A 16,554-nucleotide genomic window follows, 5' to 3' on the forward strand; every position below is an offset into this window, starting at 1 on the left:
TTCTCTCAAAGGAGCTGTACAAGTGTGTCGCAAACTAATTGGCGGGTGTTGTTTGTCCCTGTCGTCCTTCCTGGCAGAGTCTTCCTGAGTTCTGATGTTTAATTACCCACGTAATTGTTTCCAGCGTCACCACTTTACTTCCAAGAAGCAAAACAGAATTCTTTGTCTTTGTGCTCATATCAATCTGACAACACACGCCAAACAAGTTGATCCATCAGTAGAAATCAAATGATCTGACATAACCTGTCCTCTCCTTGCCTCACCTAATGGGGGCGAGACAAGTCTTGATGCCAGAGTCTTTATTAAGGCGAGTACCAAGACCAGGGCATTAAGAGTCAAGGCAAGCTCCAGTCCGGTCCACAACAGCTGACTTTTCTCTGTGCGGTGAGTCTTTTCTTCATCTCAGATTCTAACATAAGAATGCGTGTCAAAGTGTTCTGTAGGTACAAAGGACCGTGGTACTTTTGGAAATCGGCCTTTGTCCATCAAAAGTTTAGGTATGCTAGGTTCCTGGAACCTTTAGTTTACCGTAGACCTGTGTGGTTTGTGTTTCCACCATATTTCAGTTTATTTATGTACCCCCTGATAACAAGTGTCTCCAGCCGCAATGACATCCTCAGTTCAGATGCCACATCAGGGCAAGGAAAAACTCAACCCAGTGGGATTACAATGAAAAACCTTGAAGAGGACCGCAGATGTGGGAAGCCCCTATGGGCGACCGGTGCAATGGACGTCGAGTAAGTCTAACATAAAATACTGAGAGTGCTGTCCATAGTGGATCAAGCATAATATTGAGAAAGTCCAGTCCATAGTAGATCTAACATATTAGTGAGAGTCCAGTCCATATTGGGGCCAGCAGGAGACCATCCCGAGCGGAGACGGGTCAGCAGTGCAGAGACGTCCCCAACCGATGCACAGGCGAGCGGTCCACCCCGGTTCCCGACTCTGGACAGCCAGCACTTCATCCATGGCCACCGGACCTGAGCCCACAGAACAATGAAAAAAAAGGCAGATCAACTGGTCTATAAAGGGGGTCTATTTAAAGGCTTGTGTATACAAATGAGTTTTAAGATGGGACTTAAAGGCTTCTACTGAGGTAGCATCTCTAACTGTTACCGGGAGGGCATTCCAGAGTACTGAAGCTCTATAGAAAACGCTCTATAGCCCGCAGACTTTTTTGGGGCTCTGGGAATCACTAGAAAGCCGGAGTTCTTTGAAGGCAGATTTCCTGCCGGGACATATGGTACAATACAACTCCACTTTGATGGCATGCACGTAAGAAATATGAGCTCAGATTTCTCGACTGAATTTTACATTTCAAAACAAGTCAGGCTTTGGTCCACAGTCTCCGACAGTTGGAAAGTTTTAAAAACCGTGGACGTGTTCCGCATCAATATTGTGACATGACATGTGTTGCAAATAATCATTAACTTTAGAATTTGATGCCAGCAACACGTGACAAAGAAGTTGGGAAATGTGGCAATAGATACTGATAAAGTTGAGGAATGCTCATCAAACACTTATTTGGAACATCCCACAGGTGTGCAGGCTAATTGGGAACAGGTGGGTGCCATGATTGGGTATAAAAACAGCTTCCCAAAAAAATGCTCAGTCTTTCACAAGAAAGGATGGGGCGAGGTACACCCCTTTGTCCACAACTGCGTGAGCAAATAGTCAAACAGTTTAAGAACAACCTTTCTCAAAGTGACATTGCAAGAAATTTAGGGATTTCAACATCTACGCTCCATAATATCATCAAAAGGTTCAGAGAATCTGGAGAAATCACTCTATGTAAGCAGCATGGCCGGAAACCAAAATTGAATGACCATGACCTTCCATCCCTCAGACGGCACCGTATCAAAAACTGACATCAATCTCTAAAGGATATCACCACATGGGCTCAGGAACACTTCATAAAACCACTGTCACTAAATACAGTCGGTCGCTACATCTGTAAGTGCAAGTTAAAGCTCTACTATGCAAAGCGAAAGCCATTTATCAACAACATCCAGAAACACCGGGCCCGAGATCATCTAACATGGACTGATGCAAAGTGGAAAAGTGTTCTGGGGTCTGACGAGTCCACATTTCAAATTGTTTTTGGAAATATTCGACATGGTGTCATCCGGACCAAAGGTGAAGTGAACCATCCAGACTGTTATCGACGCGAAGTTGAAAAGCCAGCATGTGTGATGGTATGGGGGTGCATTAGTGCCCAAGGCATGGGTAACTTACACATCTGTGAAGGCACCATTAATGCTGAAAGGTACATACAGGTTTTGGAACAACATATGCTGTCATCTAAGCGCCGTCTCTTTCATGGACGCCCCTGCTTATTTCACCAAGACAATGCCAAGCCACATTCAGCACGTGTTACAACAGCGTGGCTTCATAAAAAAAAGAATGCGGGTACTTTCCTGGCCCGCCTGCAGTCCAGACCTGTCTCCCATGGGAAACGTGTGAAGCGTAAAATAGGACAGCGGAGACCCCGGACTGTTGAAGGACTGAAGCTCTACATAAAACAAGAATGGGAAAGAATTCCACTTTCAAAGCTTCAACAATTAGTTTCCTCAGTTCCCAAACGTTTATTGAGTGTTGTTAAAAGAAAAGGTGATGTAACACAGTGGTGAACATGCCCTTTCCCAACTACTTTGGCACCTGTTGCAGCCATGAAATTCTGAGTTAATTATCATTTGCAAAAAAAAAGAAAACTTTATGAGTTTGAACATCAAATATGTTGTCTTTGTAGCATATTCAACTGAATATGGGTTGAAAAGGATTTGCAAATCATTGTATTCTGTTCATATTTACATCAAACACAATTTCCAACTCATATGGAAACCAGGTTTGTACAAATATATACATTTTAAGTATGCATACATATATGCATACATACATATGTATATATATATATATATATATATATATATATATATATATATATATATATATATATATATATGATGCCTGCAGAGCGACCCCAGGCCTATAGACACAACAACACCCTGAACAGTGGGCATATGCACACACACACACACGCACGCACACAGACACAGAAAAACCCTCACCCCACGTCTACACCACCGCTTGAATCCCTCAGGGGTGATGGACGGCTGGGCAGCGTTTGGATAGCAGCATTCTGCCCTCTGTGGCCCCCACTCTCTCCCCTCTGTTGCAAGTCTTGTGGATTCTTTGTAACTTGGCTATTGAGGGGTTTTTTTTTCCTGGCTTCAGGAAATATATGAGTATAAAAAGTGTAATAGGCTTGTAGGGATGATATAGCCTCTTGTGTTTTTTCCTGACCGAACGTATATTCCGCTCCACCCCGGTGTTGAACACTGTATAACGGATAAACCACAGAAATCTTGACTTTATATATATATATATATATTTATATATATATATATATATATATATATATATATATGTGTGTAATTTTTGACTTTTTTTTTTTTTTTTTTACTCGGGGCTTCCTGCGGGCCCGATTTTGGGGACCCCTGATCTACTTCAACAATATGATTGGTTGGCTGCACAGAACAGACTGAAAAATACAATTTAAAAATCATTACAAATAAGAAACGCGATTCCTAATTAAATTGAGAAATCAATGTATTTTTTTTTGACACTCCTACTCTTCACTGTCTTACAGGAAGTATTTCATCTTGGGTCATCACAGGCCACGAACACAACCATGATCAAGTTTTTCATCCTTTTGCTTCTGCTTGTCGGTAGGTCATCCAACACTCAACAAGACCAGAATTGTACACACTGTACTGCAATACATGAAGTACACCAGTACACACTCAATGACCTGACAACATTCCATTCAAACAGGAGCCATCAATTACGGTAACAGTGATCATGGACCAGACACCTGGCCGGAGGAACCAGGCTTCATGCCGGAGAAACCAGGCTACTGGCCGGAGAAACCAGGCTACTGGCCGGAGAAACCAGTCTACGGGCCGGAGAAACCAGGCTACTGGCCGGAGAAACCAGGCTACTGGCCGGAGAAACCAGTCTACGGGCCGGAGAAACCAAGCTACTGGCCAGTGAAACCAAAGCCCGAGCCGGAGGGATCAGGCTACTGGCCGTCGGGATCAGGCTACTGGCCGGAGGAATCGGGCGACGGGTCAGGTGGTCAAAATCTCAAGATTGTTGCTTTGGATAAAGACACTGACCTCCTGGTTAAACTAAATTACCCAGGCTCATCTGATGACTACGAAGTTATTGTGAAGGTCATCGGTCGAGTAGTCGTGCTTAAAGTGGTCTGTTTGACGGAGAGCCCATGGGCTGCGTACGGCTATTGACAACGGCATCGAGCTGGCGCTCATCCATTAATCTGTTGCGATATTAGTTTGACATGTATTTCTGACTTCATCTTCCTGTTCTACTTCTTTTGCTGCCATTACATGCTAATCACTGGGGGAGGTGTGGCCGATTTATGGTGGTGTGAAGAAGATGCTACTTTGATAGCTTGGAAAGGATGTTATTTTGTATGACTTGTTCCTTAAAAGACAGAGAAGGAATAAAGCCACACTTTATTTGGAATCTTATTGGTGAAAGGTATGTCAGTGTGTTTCTTTCTTTGGAAAATATCTAATCATCTCTTCCTTATAAGGTTTATTTTCAATCCATTAATCATTAAAAAAATGACTCAACATCAAACTTGCAACATCTTTGTTTATTTTTAAAACATCTACAGTTGACATTTGTCATGAGCTTTGGGTTATGACCAAAAGGACAAGATCCCAGGTACAAGATCTTTGTTTCCATTCTCACCTATGGTCATGATCTTTGGGTTATGACCAAAAGGACAAGATCCCAGGTACAAGATCTTTGTTTCCGTCCTCACCTATGGTCATGATCTTTGGGTTATGACCAAAAGGACAAGATCACGAGTACAAGATCTATGTTCCATCCTCACCTATGGTCATGAGCTTTGGGTTAAGACCGAAAGGACAAGATCACAGGTACAAGATATTCGTTTCCATCCTCACCTATGGTCATGATCTTTGGGTTATGACCAAAAGGACAAGATCCCAGGTACAAGATCTTTGTTTCCATTCTCACCTATGGTCATGATCTTTGGGTTATGACCAAAAGGACAAGATCACGAGTACAGGATCTATGTTCCGTCCTCACCTATAGTCATGAACTTTGGGTTATGACCGAAAGGACAAGATCACGAGTACAAGATCTATGTTCCATCCTCACCTATGGTCATGATCTTTGGGTTATGACCAAAAGGACAAGATCACGAGTACAGGATCTATGTTCCGTCCTCACCTATAGTCATGAGCTTTGAGTTATGACCGAAAGGACAAGATCACGAGTACAAGATCTATGTTCCATCCTCACCTATGGTCATGAGCTTTGGGTTATGACCAAAAGGACAAGATCCCAGGTACAAGATCTTTGTTTCCATTCTCACCTATGGTCATGATCTTTGGGTTATGACCAAAAGGACAAGATCACGAGTACAGGATCTATGTTCCGTCCTCACCTATAGTCATGAGCTTTGGGTTATGACCAAAAGGACAAGATCCCAGGTACAAGATCTTTGTTTCCATTCTCACCTATGGTCATGATCTTTGGGTTATGACCAAAAGGACAAGATCCCAGGTACAAGATCTTTGTTTCCGTCCTCACCTATGGTCATGATCTTTGGGTTATGACCAAAAGGACAAGATCACGAGTACAAGATCTATGTTCCGTCCTCACCTATGGTCATGAGCTTTGGGTTATGACCAAAAGGACAAGATCCCAGGTACAAGATCTTTGTTTCCATTCTCACCTATGGTCATGATCTTTGGGTTATGACCAAAAGGACAAGATCCCAGGTACAAGATCTATGTTCCGTCCTCACCTATAGTCATGAGCTTTGGGTTATGACCGAAAGGACAAGATCACGAGTACAAGATCTACGTTCCCATCCTCACCTATGGTCATGAGCTTTGGGTGATGACCTAAAGGACAAGATCACAGGTACAAGATATTCGTTTCCATCCTCACCTATGGTCATGATCTTTGGGTTATGACCAAAAGGACAAGATCCCAGGTACAAGATCTTTGTTTCCATTCTCACCTATGGTCATGATCTTTGGGTTATGACCAAAAGGACAAGATCACGAGTACAGGATCTATGTTCCGTCCTCACCTATAGTCATGAGCTTTGGGTTTTGACCGAAAGGACAAGATCACGAGTACAAGATCTATGTTCCATCCTCACCTATGGTCATGAGCTTTGGGTGATGACCTAAAGGACAAGATCACAGGTACAAGATATTCGTTTCCATCCTCACCTATGGTCATGATCTTTGGGTTATGACCAAAAGGACAAGATCCCAGGTACAAGATCTTTGTTTCCATTCTCACCTATGGTCATGATCTTTGGGTTATGACCAAAAGGACAAGATCACGAGTACAGGATCTATGTTCCGTCCTCACCTATAGTCATGAGCTTTGGGTTATGACCGAAAGGACAAGATCACGAGTACAAGATCTATGTTCCATCCTCACCTATGGTCATGAGCTTTGGGTTTTGACCGAAAGGACAAGATCACGAGTACAAGATCTATGTTCCATCCTCACCTATGGTCATGAGCTTTGGGTGATGACCTAAAGGACAAGATCACAGGTACAAGATATTCGTTTCCATCCTCACCTATGGTCATGATCTTTGGGTTATGACCAAAAGGACAAGATCCCAGGTACAAGATCTTTGTTTCCATTCTCACCTATGGTCATGATCTTTGGGTTATGACCAAAAGGACAAGATCACGAGTACAGGATCTATGTTCCATCCTCACCTATAGTCATGAGCTTTGGGTTATGACCGAAAGGACAAGATCACGAGTACAAGATCTACGTTCCCATCCTCACCTATGGTCATGAGCTTTGGGTGATGACCTAAAGGACAAGATCACAGGTACAAGATATTCGTTTCCATCCTCACCTATGGTCATGATCTTTGGGTTATGACCAAAAGGACAAGATCCCAGGTACAAGATCTTTGTTTCCATTCTCACCTATAGTCATGAGCTTTGGGTTATGACCGAAAGGACAAGATCACGAGTACAAGATCTATGTTCCATCCTCACCTATGGTCATGATCTTTGGGTTATGACCAAAAGGACAAGATCCCAGGTACAAGATCTTTGTTTCCATTCTCACCTATGGTCATGATCTTTGGGTTATGACCAAAAGGACAAGATCCCAGGTACAAGATCTTTGTTTCCATTCTCACCTATGGTCATGATCTTTGGGTTATGACCAAAAGGACAAGATCACGAGTACAGGATCTATATTCCGTCCTCACCTATAGTCATGAGCTTTGGGTTATGACCGAAAGGACAAGATCACGAGTACAAGATCTATGTTCCATCCTCACCTATGGTCATGAGCTTTGGGTGATGACCAAAAGGACAAGATCCCAGGTACAAGATCTTTGTTTCCATTCTCACCTATGGTCATGATCTTTGGGTTATGACCAAAAGGACAAGATCACGAGTACAGGATCTATGTTCCGTCCTCACCTATAGTCATGAGCTTTGGGTTATGACCGAAAGGACAAGATCACGAGTACAAGATCTACGTTCCCATCCTCACCTATGGTCATGAGCTTTGGGTTATGACCAAAAGGACAAGATCACGAGTACAGGATCTATGTTCCGTCCTCACCTATAGTCATGAGCTTTGGGTTATGACCGAAAGGACAAGATCACGAGTACAAGATCTATGTTCCATCCTCACCTATGGTCATGAGCTTTGGGTGATGACCGAAAGGACAAGATCACAGGTACAAGATCTTTGTTTCCATTCTCACCTATGGTCATGATCTTTGGGTTATGACCAAAAGGACAAGATCACAGGTACAAGATCTTTGTTTCCATTCTCACCTATGGTCATGATCTTTGGGTTATGACCAAAAGGACAAGATCCCAGGTACAAGATCTTTGTTTCCATTCTCACCTATGGTCATGATCTTTGGGTTATGACCAAAAGGACAAGATCACAGGTACAAGATCTTTGTTTCCATTCTCACCTATGGTCATGATCTTTGGGTTATGACCAAAAGGACAAGATCACGGGTACAAGATCTATGTTCCGTCCTCACCTATGGTCATGAGCTTTGGGTTAAGACCGAAAGGACAAGATCACAGGTACAAGATCTATGTTCCGTCCTCACCTATAGTCATGAGCTTTGGGTTATGACCTAAAGGACAAGATCACAGGTACAAGATATTTGTTTCCATCCTCACCTATGGTCATGATCTTTGGGTTATGACCAAAAGGACAAGATCCCAGGTACAAGATCTTTGTTTCCGTCCTCACCTATGGTCATGATCTTTGGGTTATGACCTAAAGGACAAGATCACGAGTACAAGATCTATGTTCCGTCCTCACCTATAGTCATGAGCTTTGGGTTATGACCTAAAGGACAAGATCACAGGTACAAGATATTTGTTTCCGTCCTCACTTATGGTCATGAGCTTTGGGTTATGACCAAAAGGACAAGATCACAGGTATAAGATCTATGTTCCGTCATCACCTATGGTCATGAGCTTTGGGTTATGACCAAAAGGACAAGATCACAGGTACAAGATCTATGTTCCCAACCTCACTTATGGTCAAGGGCTTTGGGTTATGACTGTAAGGACAAGATCACGAGTACAAGATCTATGTTCCCATCCTCACCTATGGTCATGATCTTTGGGTTATGACCAAAAGGACAAGATCACAGGTACAAGATCTATGTTCCGTCATCACCTATGGTCATGATCTTTGGGTTATGACCAAAAGGACAAGATCACAGGTACAAGATCTTCGTTTCCATCCTCACCTATGGTCATGATCTTCGGGTTATGACCGAAAGGACAAGATCACAGGTACAAGATTTTCGTTCCCATCCTCACCTATGGTCATGATCTTTGGATTATGACCGAAAGGACAAGATCACGAGTACAAGATCTATGTTCCGTCCTCACCTATGGTCATAAGCTTTGGGTTATGACCTAAAGGACAAGATCAAAGGTACAAGATATTCGTTTCCATCCTCACCTATGGTCATGAACTTTGGGTTATGGCCAAAAGGAGAAGATCACAGGTACAAGATCTTCGTTTCCATCCTCACCTATGGTTATGATCTTTGGGTTATGACCAAAAGGAGAAGATCACAGGTACAAGATATTCGTTTCCATCCTCACCTATGGTCATGAACTTTGGGTTATGACCAAAAGGACAAGATTACAGGTACAAGATCCTCGTTTCCATCCTCACCTATGGTCATGATCTTTGGGTTATGACCGAAAGGACAAGATCACAGGTACAAGATCTATGTTCCGTCCTCACCTATGGTCATGAGCTTTGGGTTATTACCAAAAGGACAAGATCACAGGTACAAGATCTATGTTCCGTCCTCACCTATGGTCATGAGCTTTGGGTTATGACCAAAAGGACAAGATTACAGGTACACAATCTTCGTTTCCATCCTCACTTATGGTCATGATCTTTGGGTTATGACTGAAAGGACAAGATCACAGGTACAAGATCTACGTTCCGATCCTCACCTATGGTCATGAGCTTTGGGTTATGACCAAAAGGACAAGATCCCAGGTACAAGATCTATGTTCCGTCCTCACCTATGGTCATGAGCTTTGGGTTATGACCAAAAGGACAAGATCACAGGTACAAGATCTTCGTTTCCCTCCTCACCTATGGTCACGATCTTTGGGTTATGACCTCAAGGACAAGATCACGAGTACAAGATCTATGTTCCGTCCTCACCTATGGTCATGATCTTTGGATTATGACCAAAAGGACAAGATTACAGGTACACAATCTTCGTTTCCATCCTCACTTATGGTCAAGAGCTTTGGGTTATGACTGAAAGGACAAGATCACAGGTACAAGATCTTTGTTTCTGTCCTCACCTATGGTCATGAGCTTTGGGTTATGACCAAAAGGACAAGATCACGAGTACAAGATCTATGTTCCGTCCTCACCTATGGTCATGATCTTTGGGTTATGACCAAAAGGACAAGATCACAGGTACAAGATCTTTGTTTCCGTCCTCACCTATGGTCATGAGCTTTGGGTTATGACCAAAAGGACAAGATTACAGGTACAAGATCTTCGTTTTCATCCTCACCTATGGTCATGATCTTTGGGTTATGACCTCAAGGACAAGATCACGAGTACAAGATCTATGTTCCGTCCTCACCTATGGTCATGATCTTTGGATTATGACCAAAAGGACAAGATTACAGGTACACAATCTTCGTTTCCATCCTCACCTATGGTCAAGAGCTTTGGGTTATGACTGAAAGGACAAGATCACAGGTACAAGATCTATGTTCCGTCCTCACCTATGGTCATGATCTTTGGGTTATGACCAAAAGGACAAGATCACAGGTACAAGATCTATGTTCCGTCATCACCTATGGTCATGATCTTTGGATTATGACCAAAAGGACAAGATTACAGGTACTCAATCTTCGTTTCCATCCTCACCTATGGTCATGATCTTTGGGTTATGACCAAAAGGACAAGATCACAGGTACAAGATCTATGTTCCGTCATCACCTATGGTCATGATCTTTGGATTATGACCAAAAGGACAAGATTACAGGTACTCAATCTTCGTTTCCATCCTCACCTATGGTCATGAGCTTTGGGTTATGACCAAAAGGACAAGATCACGAGTACAAGATCTATGTTCCGTCCTCACCTATGGTCATGATCTTTGGGTTATGACCAAAAGGACAAGATCACAGGTACAAGATCTTTGTTTCCGTCCTCACCTATGGTCACGATCTTTGGGTTATGACCTCAAGGACAAGATCACGAGTACAAGATCTATGTTCCGTCCTCACCTATGGTCATGATCTTTGGATTATGACCAAAAGGACAAGATTACAGGTACACAATCTTCGTTTCCATCCTCACCTATGGTCAAGAGCTTTGGGTTATGACTGAAAGGACAAGATCACAGGTACAAGATCTATGTTCCGTCCTCACCTATGGTCATGATCTTTGGGTTATGACCTAAAAGACAAGATTACAGGTACAAGATCTGGGGCGGTTTAGCTCGGTTGGTAGAGTGGCCGTGCCAGCAACTTGAGGGTTGCAGGTTCGATTCCCGCTTCCGCCATCCTAGTCACTGCCGTTGTGTCCTTGGGCAAGACACTTTACCCACACTGGTTCGAATGTAACTTAGATATTGGGTTTCACTATGTAAAGCGCTTTGAGTCACTAGAGAAAAGCGCTATATAAATATAATTCACTTCATCTTCGTTTTCATCCTCACCTATGGTCATGAGCTTGTGGTTATGACCTAAAGGACAAGATCACAGTTACAAGATCTATGTTCCGTCCTCACCTATGGTCAAGTGCTTTGGGTTATGACCTAAAGAACAAGATCACGAGTACAAGATCTATGTTCCGTCCCCACCTATGGTCATGATCTTTGGGTTATGACATCTGTGTTGCTGAATCTTTTGCAATTTGTTCAATTAATAATGGAGACGTCAAAGAAGAACGATGTAGGTGGGAAGCGGTGTATTGCGGCCGCTTAAGTTCCTTTTTTTTTCACTCCCTGTTTTGTGACCATGACAACCAATCAGTTCACCTGTCTTGTCTCACACCTGTTTTCACTTATCATGTTCATTATTTAAGCCACAGTTACCAGTTAGTCAGTCTGGCAACATCACCTCATTCACGCTTCATGTCTTGCCATGCTGTCCATTTTGTCCACGTAAGTTTTTGTTATTCATGCCACTGCGCAAGTGTTTTTGTTTCATGTTTGTAGTTTATAGCCTTTGTGCCAGTCTTTTGTTTCATAGCCCAGTTTGTATTGCCATTGTGTTGGTTCCTGTTTTTAGTTTTAGTGTTAAAATAAAGATGTCTTTACCTTCACGCCTTTTCCACTCCACTCGCTTTGCACCTCGGGAAAACAAACCAAGACCAAGTCCAAGCCTGACATTCTGTATTTGTTTTCAGAAAGATGGCTGAAAATTTCGGGTTTTGTTGCCCTATTTCTGTCCTGAGTCCTCCTCCAACTTGTTAGTCGGTTCGCCTTTTGCCAAAATACTCACTCATAGTCACTAGAAAAATGGCTAAAAATATCTGGTTTTGTTGCCACAATTTGATTTTTTTTCTCCCTAAACTTTATTTTTTTCATGCACACATCTGACTGCGACTCACTGAAAATGACACACAATCCACTTTTCAGAATCAGAATCAGAATCATTTTCATTTGGGGGGGACAGGACGAGACCGCCGACGGATCAGCCGGTTACAGCGCTCCTTAAAAAGGGTGACATTAGGAAAGGGGGGGAGTAAAAAAATATCAGTCCAAGGTTAGACCCTCAGCAGAGGTCTAGTCTGAGTCCAAGGAAAAAACCTCACATAGCATGGCACACATTAAACATACATATATCACAGCAACTTGCAACAGAGGGAGGGGTGGGTTTGCGCAGGCCCGCTGTTCGCTCTGTAGCGCCGCTCAGCCATTTCACAACCCCATAGGAAATAAGCCTTGGTGAGGGTGTTGATTTGTGTGCGTATGCCCAATTAACGCGGGAGAGGTGAAGTGTTTTTGTATGGCTGAGGCCGATAACGTTCGGCCACAGATGTTGTTGACAAAAAGGAAGATCAAAAGCGTCTATCTTTGAGGAGTCTTCGGGAGATTTTCTTCAGAACAGCCTGTTCCATGCCAAGGCCATTCAGGGAGTCCAAATCGTAGATAAAAAGTTGTTTTCCTTCGAGAAGACAAAATATTGACTTGTCTTCTCTGCTCGTCCATGCTGGACCTCTTTTAGTTCCGATTAATTATTCCTTCTCTGCAAGCTTTTCCAAGATGAGATCCATTTTGCGATCCGACTCAGAAATCGCGCAAGTCTGTGTTCCCACAGCCCGACCCAATCCTTCCATTGCGTTGAACTGATGTGACTTTAAGGTTTTACTACTTACGTATAAAATACTACACGGTCTAGCTCCATCCTATCTTGCCGATTGTATTGTACCATATGTCCCGGCAAGAAATCTGCCTTCAAAAGACTCCGGCTTATTAGTGATTCCTAGAGCCCAAAAAAAGTCTGCGGGCTATAGAGCGTTTTCCGTTCGGGCTCCAGTACTCTGGAATGCCCTCCCGGTAAGAGTTCGAGATGCTACCTCAGTAGAAGTATTTAAGTCTCACCTTAAATCTCATCTGTATACTCTAGCCTTTAAATAGACCTCCTTTTTAGACCAGTTGATCTGCCGCTTCTTTTCTTTTTTCTCCTATGTCCCCCCCTCCCTTGTGGAGGGGGTCCGGTCCGATGACCATGGATGAAGTACTGGCTGTCCAGAGTCGAGACCCAGGATGGACCGCTCGCCTGTGTATCGGTAGGGGACATCTCTACGCTGCTGATCCGCCTCCGCTTGGGATGGTTTCCTGTGGACGGGACTCTCGCTGCTGTCTTGGATCCGCTTTGAACTGAACTCTCGCGGCTGTGTTGGAGCCACTATGGATTGAACTTTCACAGTATCATGTTAGACCCGCTCGACATCCATTGCTTTCGGTACCCTAGAGGGGGGGGGTTGCCCACATCTGAGGTCCTCTCCAAGGTTTCTCATAGTCAGCATTGTCACTGGCGTCCCACTGGATGTGAATTCTCCCTGCCCACTGGGTGTGAGTTTTCCTTGCCCTTTTGTGGGTTCTTCCGAGGATGTTGTAGTCGTAATGATTTGTGCAGTCCTTTGGGACATTTGTGATTTGGGGCTGTATAAATAAACATTGATTGATTGATTGATTGATTAACGTGAACAAGTTGAACAACTTATTGGGATGTTACCATTTAGTGCTCAATTGTACGGAATATCTACTGTACTAATAAAAGTATCAATCAATCAATCAATCAAAAAGTTGCAAACAATTCTTGCATGGGGTTAAAATTAAAAACAAAACAGCTTCATTATTGCAGGAGATTAATCTTTAATAGCTGTATCTAAACAGTTTAATACACAAACATTAATATTCAAATTTACAAGCAATTTATAAATTTACACACATTGTGTGGACACGTGACTGAATAAAGTGTCTTTTATCTTATACACTTCGCACTAAAAATGAATGTCTTCTCATACCTGGGAATGCCGTGCAGGTGTGTTTGCACACTTATCTAAGTGTGACTAGTGTGTGCCACACTTAAGTACTTTTGCATATAATTATATGACATCATTAAACACACACGTTCAAATAAATCTCTTCTCCCTGCTGAGTATATTAAACAATGTTTAATTATTACATTATTCTGTTACCACACCTAGGAACCTGCTTGCTGGGCTGCACTGGAACGACAACTCGAGCCGCCCTACAGCTATTACACCAGCGGGTGCTGAGTGCTATGTAGTACGAGTTGGGAAACTGTCTTAAATGTAAATATAAACAGAATACATCCATCCATCCATTTTCTACCGCTTATTCCCTTTCGGGGTCGCGGGGGGCGCTGGCGCCTATCTCAGCTACAATCGGGCGGAAGGCAGGGTACACCCTGGACAAGTCGCCACCTCATCGCAGGGCCAACACAGATAGACAAACAACATTCACACTCACATTCACACACTAGGGCCAATTTAGTGTTGCCAATCAACCTATCCCCAGGTGCATGTCTTTGGAAGTCACGGTGGCAGAGGGGTTAGTGCGTCTGCCTCACAATACGAAGTTCCTGCAGTCCTGGGTTCAAATCCAGGCTCGGGATCTTTCTGTGTGGAGTTTGCATGTTCTCCCCGTGAATGCGTGGGTTCCCTCCGGGTACTCCGGCTTCCTCCCACTTCCAAAACAGAATACAATGATTTGCAAATCCTTTTCAAGCCATATTCAGTTGAATATGCTACAAAGACAACATATTTCATGTTCAAACTCATAAACTTTATTTTTTTCTGCAAATAAAAATAAATTTAGAATTTCATGGCTGCAACACGTGCCAAAGTAGTTGGGAAAGGGCATGTTCACCACTGTGTTAAATCACCTTTTCTTTTAACAACAATCCAATAAACGTTTGGGAACTGAGGAAATTAATTGTTGAAGCTTTGAAAGTGGAATTCTTTCCCATTCTTGTTTTATGTAGAGCTTCAGTCGTTCAACAGTCATATTTTACGCTTCATAATGCGCCACACAGAAGGAGCTGAGCCGGAAGGCAAAGCTCTCAATTTGCCGGTCGATCTACGTTCCCATTCTGCCCTATGGTCATGAGCTTTGGGTCATGACCGAAAGGATAAGATCACGGGTACAAGCGGCCCAAATGAGTTTCCAGGTCTCTCCCTTAGAGATAGGGTGAGAAGCTCTGCCATCCGGGAGGAACTCAAAGTAAAGCCGCTGCTCCTTCACATGGAGAGGAGCCAGATCTGGTCAGGATGCCACCTGAACGCCTCCCTAGGGAGGTGTTTAGGGCACATCCAACCGGTAGGAGGCCACGGGGAAGACCCAGGACACGTTGGGAAGACTATGTCTCCCGGCTGGCCTGGGAACGCCTCGGGATCCCCCGGGAAGAGCAAGACGAAGTGGCTGGGGAGAGGGAAGTCTGGGTTTCCCTGCTTAGGCTGTTGCCCCCGCGACCCGACCTCGGATAAGCGGAAGATGATGGATGGATGGATGGATAATGCGCCACACATTTTCCATGGGAGACAGGTCTGGACTGCAGGCGGGCCAGGAAAGTACCCGCACTCTTTTACTACGAAACCACGCTGTTGTAACATGTGGCTTGGCATTGTCTTGCAGAAATAAGCAGGGGCGTCCATGATAACGTTGCTTGGACGACAACATATGTTGTTCCAAAACCTGTATGTACCTTTCAGCATTAATGGTGCCTTCACAGATGTGTAAGTTACCCATGCCTTGGGCACTAATGCACCCCCATACCATCACACATGCTGGCTTTTACACTTTACGCCTATAACAATCCGGATGGTTATTTTCCTCTTTGTTCCGGAGGACACCACGTCCACAGCTTCCGAATATAATTTGAAATGTGGACTCGTCAGACCACAGAAAACTTTTCCACTTTGCATCAGTCCATCTTAGATGAGCTCGGGCCCAGCCAAGCCAGCGGCGTTCCTGGGTGTTGTTGATAAATGGCTTTTGCTTTGCATAGCAGAGTTTTAACTTGCACTTACAGATGTAGCAACTAACTGACAGTGGTTTTATGAAGTGTTTCTGAGTCCATGTGGTGATATCCTTTACACACTGATGTCGGTTTTTGATGCAGTACCACCTGAGGGGTCAAAAGTCCGTAATATCATCGCTTACGTGCAGTGATTTCTCCAGATTTTCTGAACCTTTTGATGATTTTACGCAATTCCTAAATTCCTTGCAATAGCTCGTTGAGAAATGTTGTTCTAAAACCGTTCGACAATTTGCTTAGGAAGTGGTGACCCTCACCCCATCCTTGAAATTCAGATGGCTGTGGCTGATTAGCTCTAATGTTCAAAATCATGTTTTGCTAGTGTTTTATCATGTTTTTAGAGTCTTTGGTTGGAGGCGGGTGATCAAAAGAAAAAGCAAAAAACCCCGGT

At 43.5% G+C, this 16,554-nt stretch overlaps 1 protein-coding gene across 2 annotated transcripts; it reads left to right on the plus strand.

The window, feature by feature from the left end:
* Nucleotides 1-228: 228 nt before the first annotated feature.
* LOC133550747 (zinc finger protein 768-like) lies at nucleotides 229-4,553 on the plus strand. 2 transcript variants are annotated; one of them, XM_061896750.1, is made up of 4 exons: nucleotides 229-384; nucleotides 3,650-3,728; nucleotides 3,835-3,912; nucleotides 3,997-4,553. In XM_061896750.1, exons 2-4 carry the CDS (start codon nucleotides 3,692-3,694, stop codon nucleotides 4,305-4,307), a joined length of 426 nt encoding a protein of 141 aa, XP_061752734.1. In that variant the 5' UTR covers nucleotides 229-384; nucleotides 3,650-3,691; the 3' UTR covers nucleotides 4,308-4,553. The 2 variants fall into 2 exon arrangements, with proteins under 2 accessions (XP_061752734.1, XP_061752733.1); XM_061896749.1 differs by having other exon boundaries at nucleotides 232-384; nucleotides 3,835-4,553.
* The last annotated feature ends 12,001 nt before the right edge of the window (nucleotides 4,554-16,554 follow it).

Source organism: Nerophis ophidion, linkage group LG04, assembly GCF_033978795.1.
Source record: "Nerophis ophidion isolate RoL-2023_Sa linkage group LG04, RoL_Noph_v1.0, whole genome shotgun sequence".
NCBI lineage: Eukaryota > Metazoa > Chordata > Actinopteri > Syngnathiformes > Syngnathidae > Nerophis > Nerophis ophidion.

Bases quoted from the DNA above. Each gene is read 5' to 3' on its own strand.
- LOC133550747 (XM_061896749.1), top strand. From the start codon at position 3,692: ATGATCAAGTTTTTCATCCTTTTGCTTCTGCTTGTCG. The intron at 3,729-3,834 runs GTAGGTCATCCA...CCATTCAAACAG, and splicing joins CCTTTTGCTTCTGCTTGTCG to GAGCCATCAATTACGGTAAC.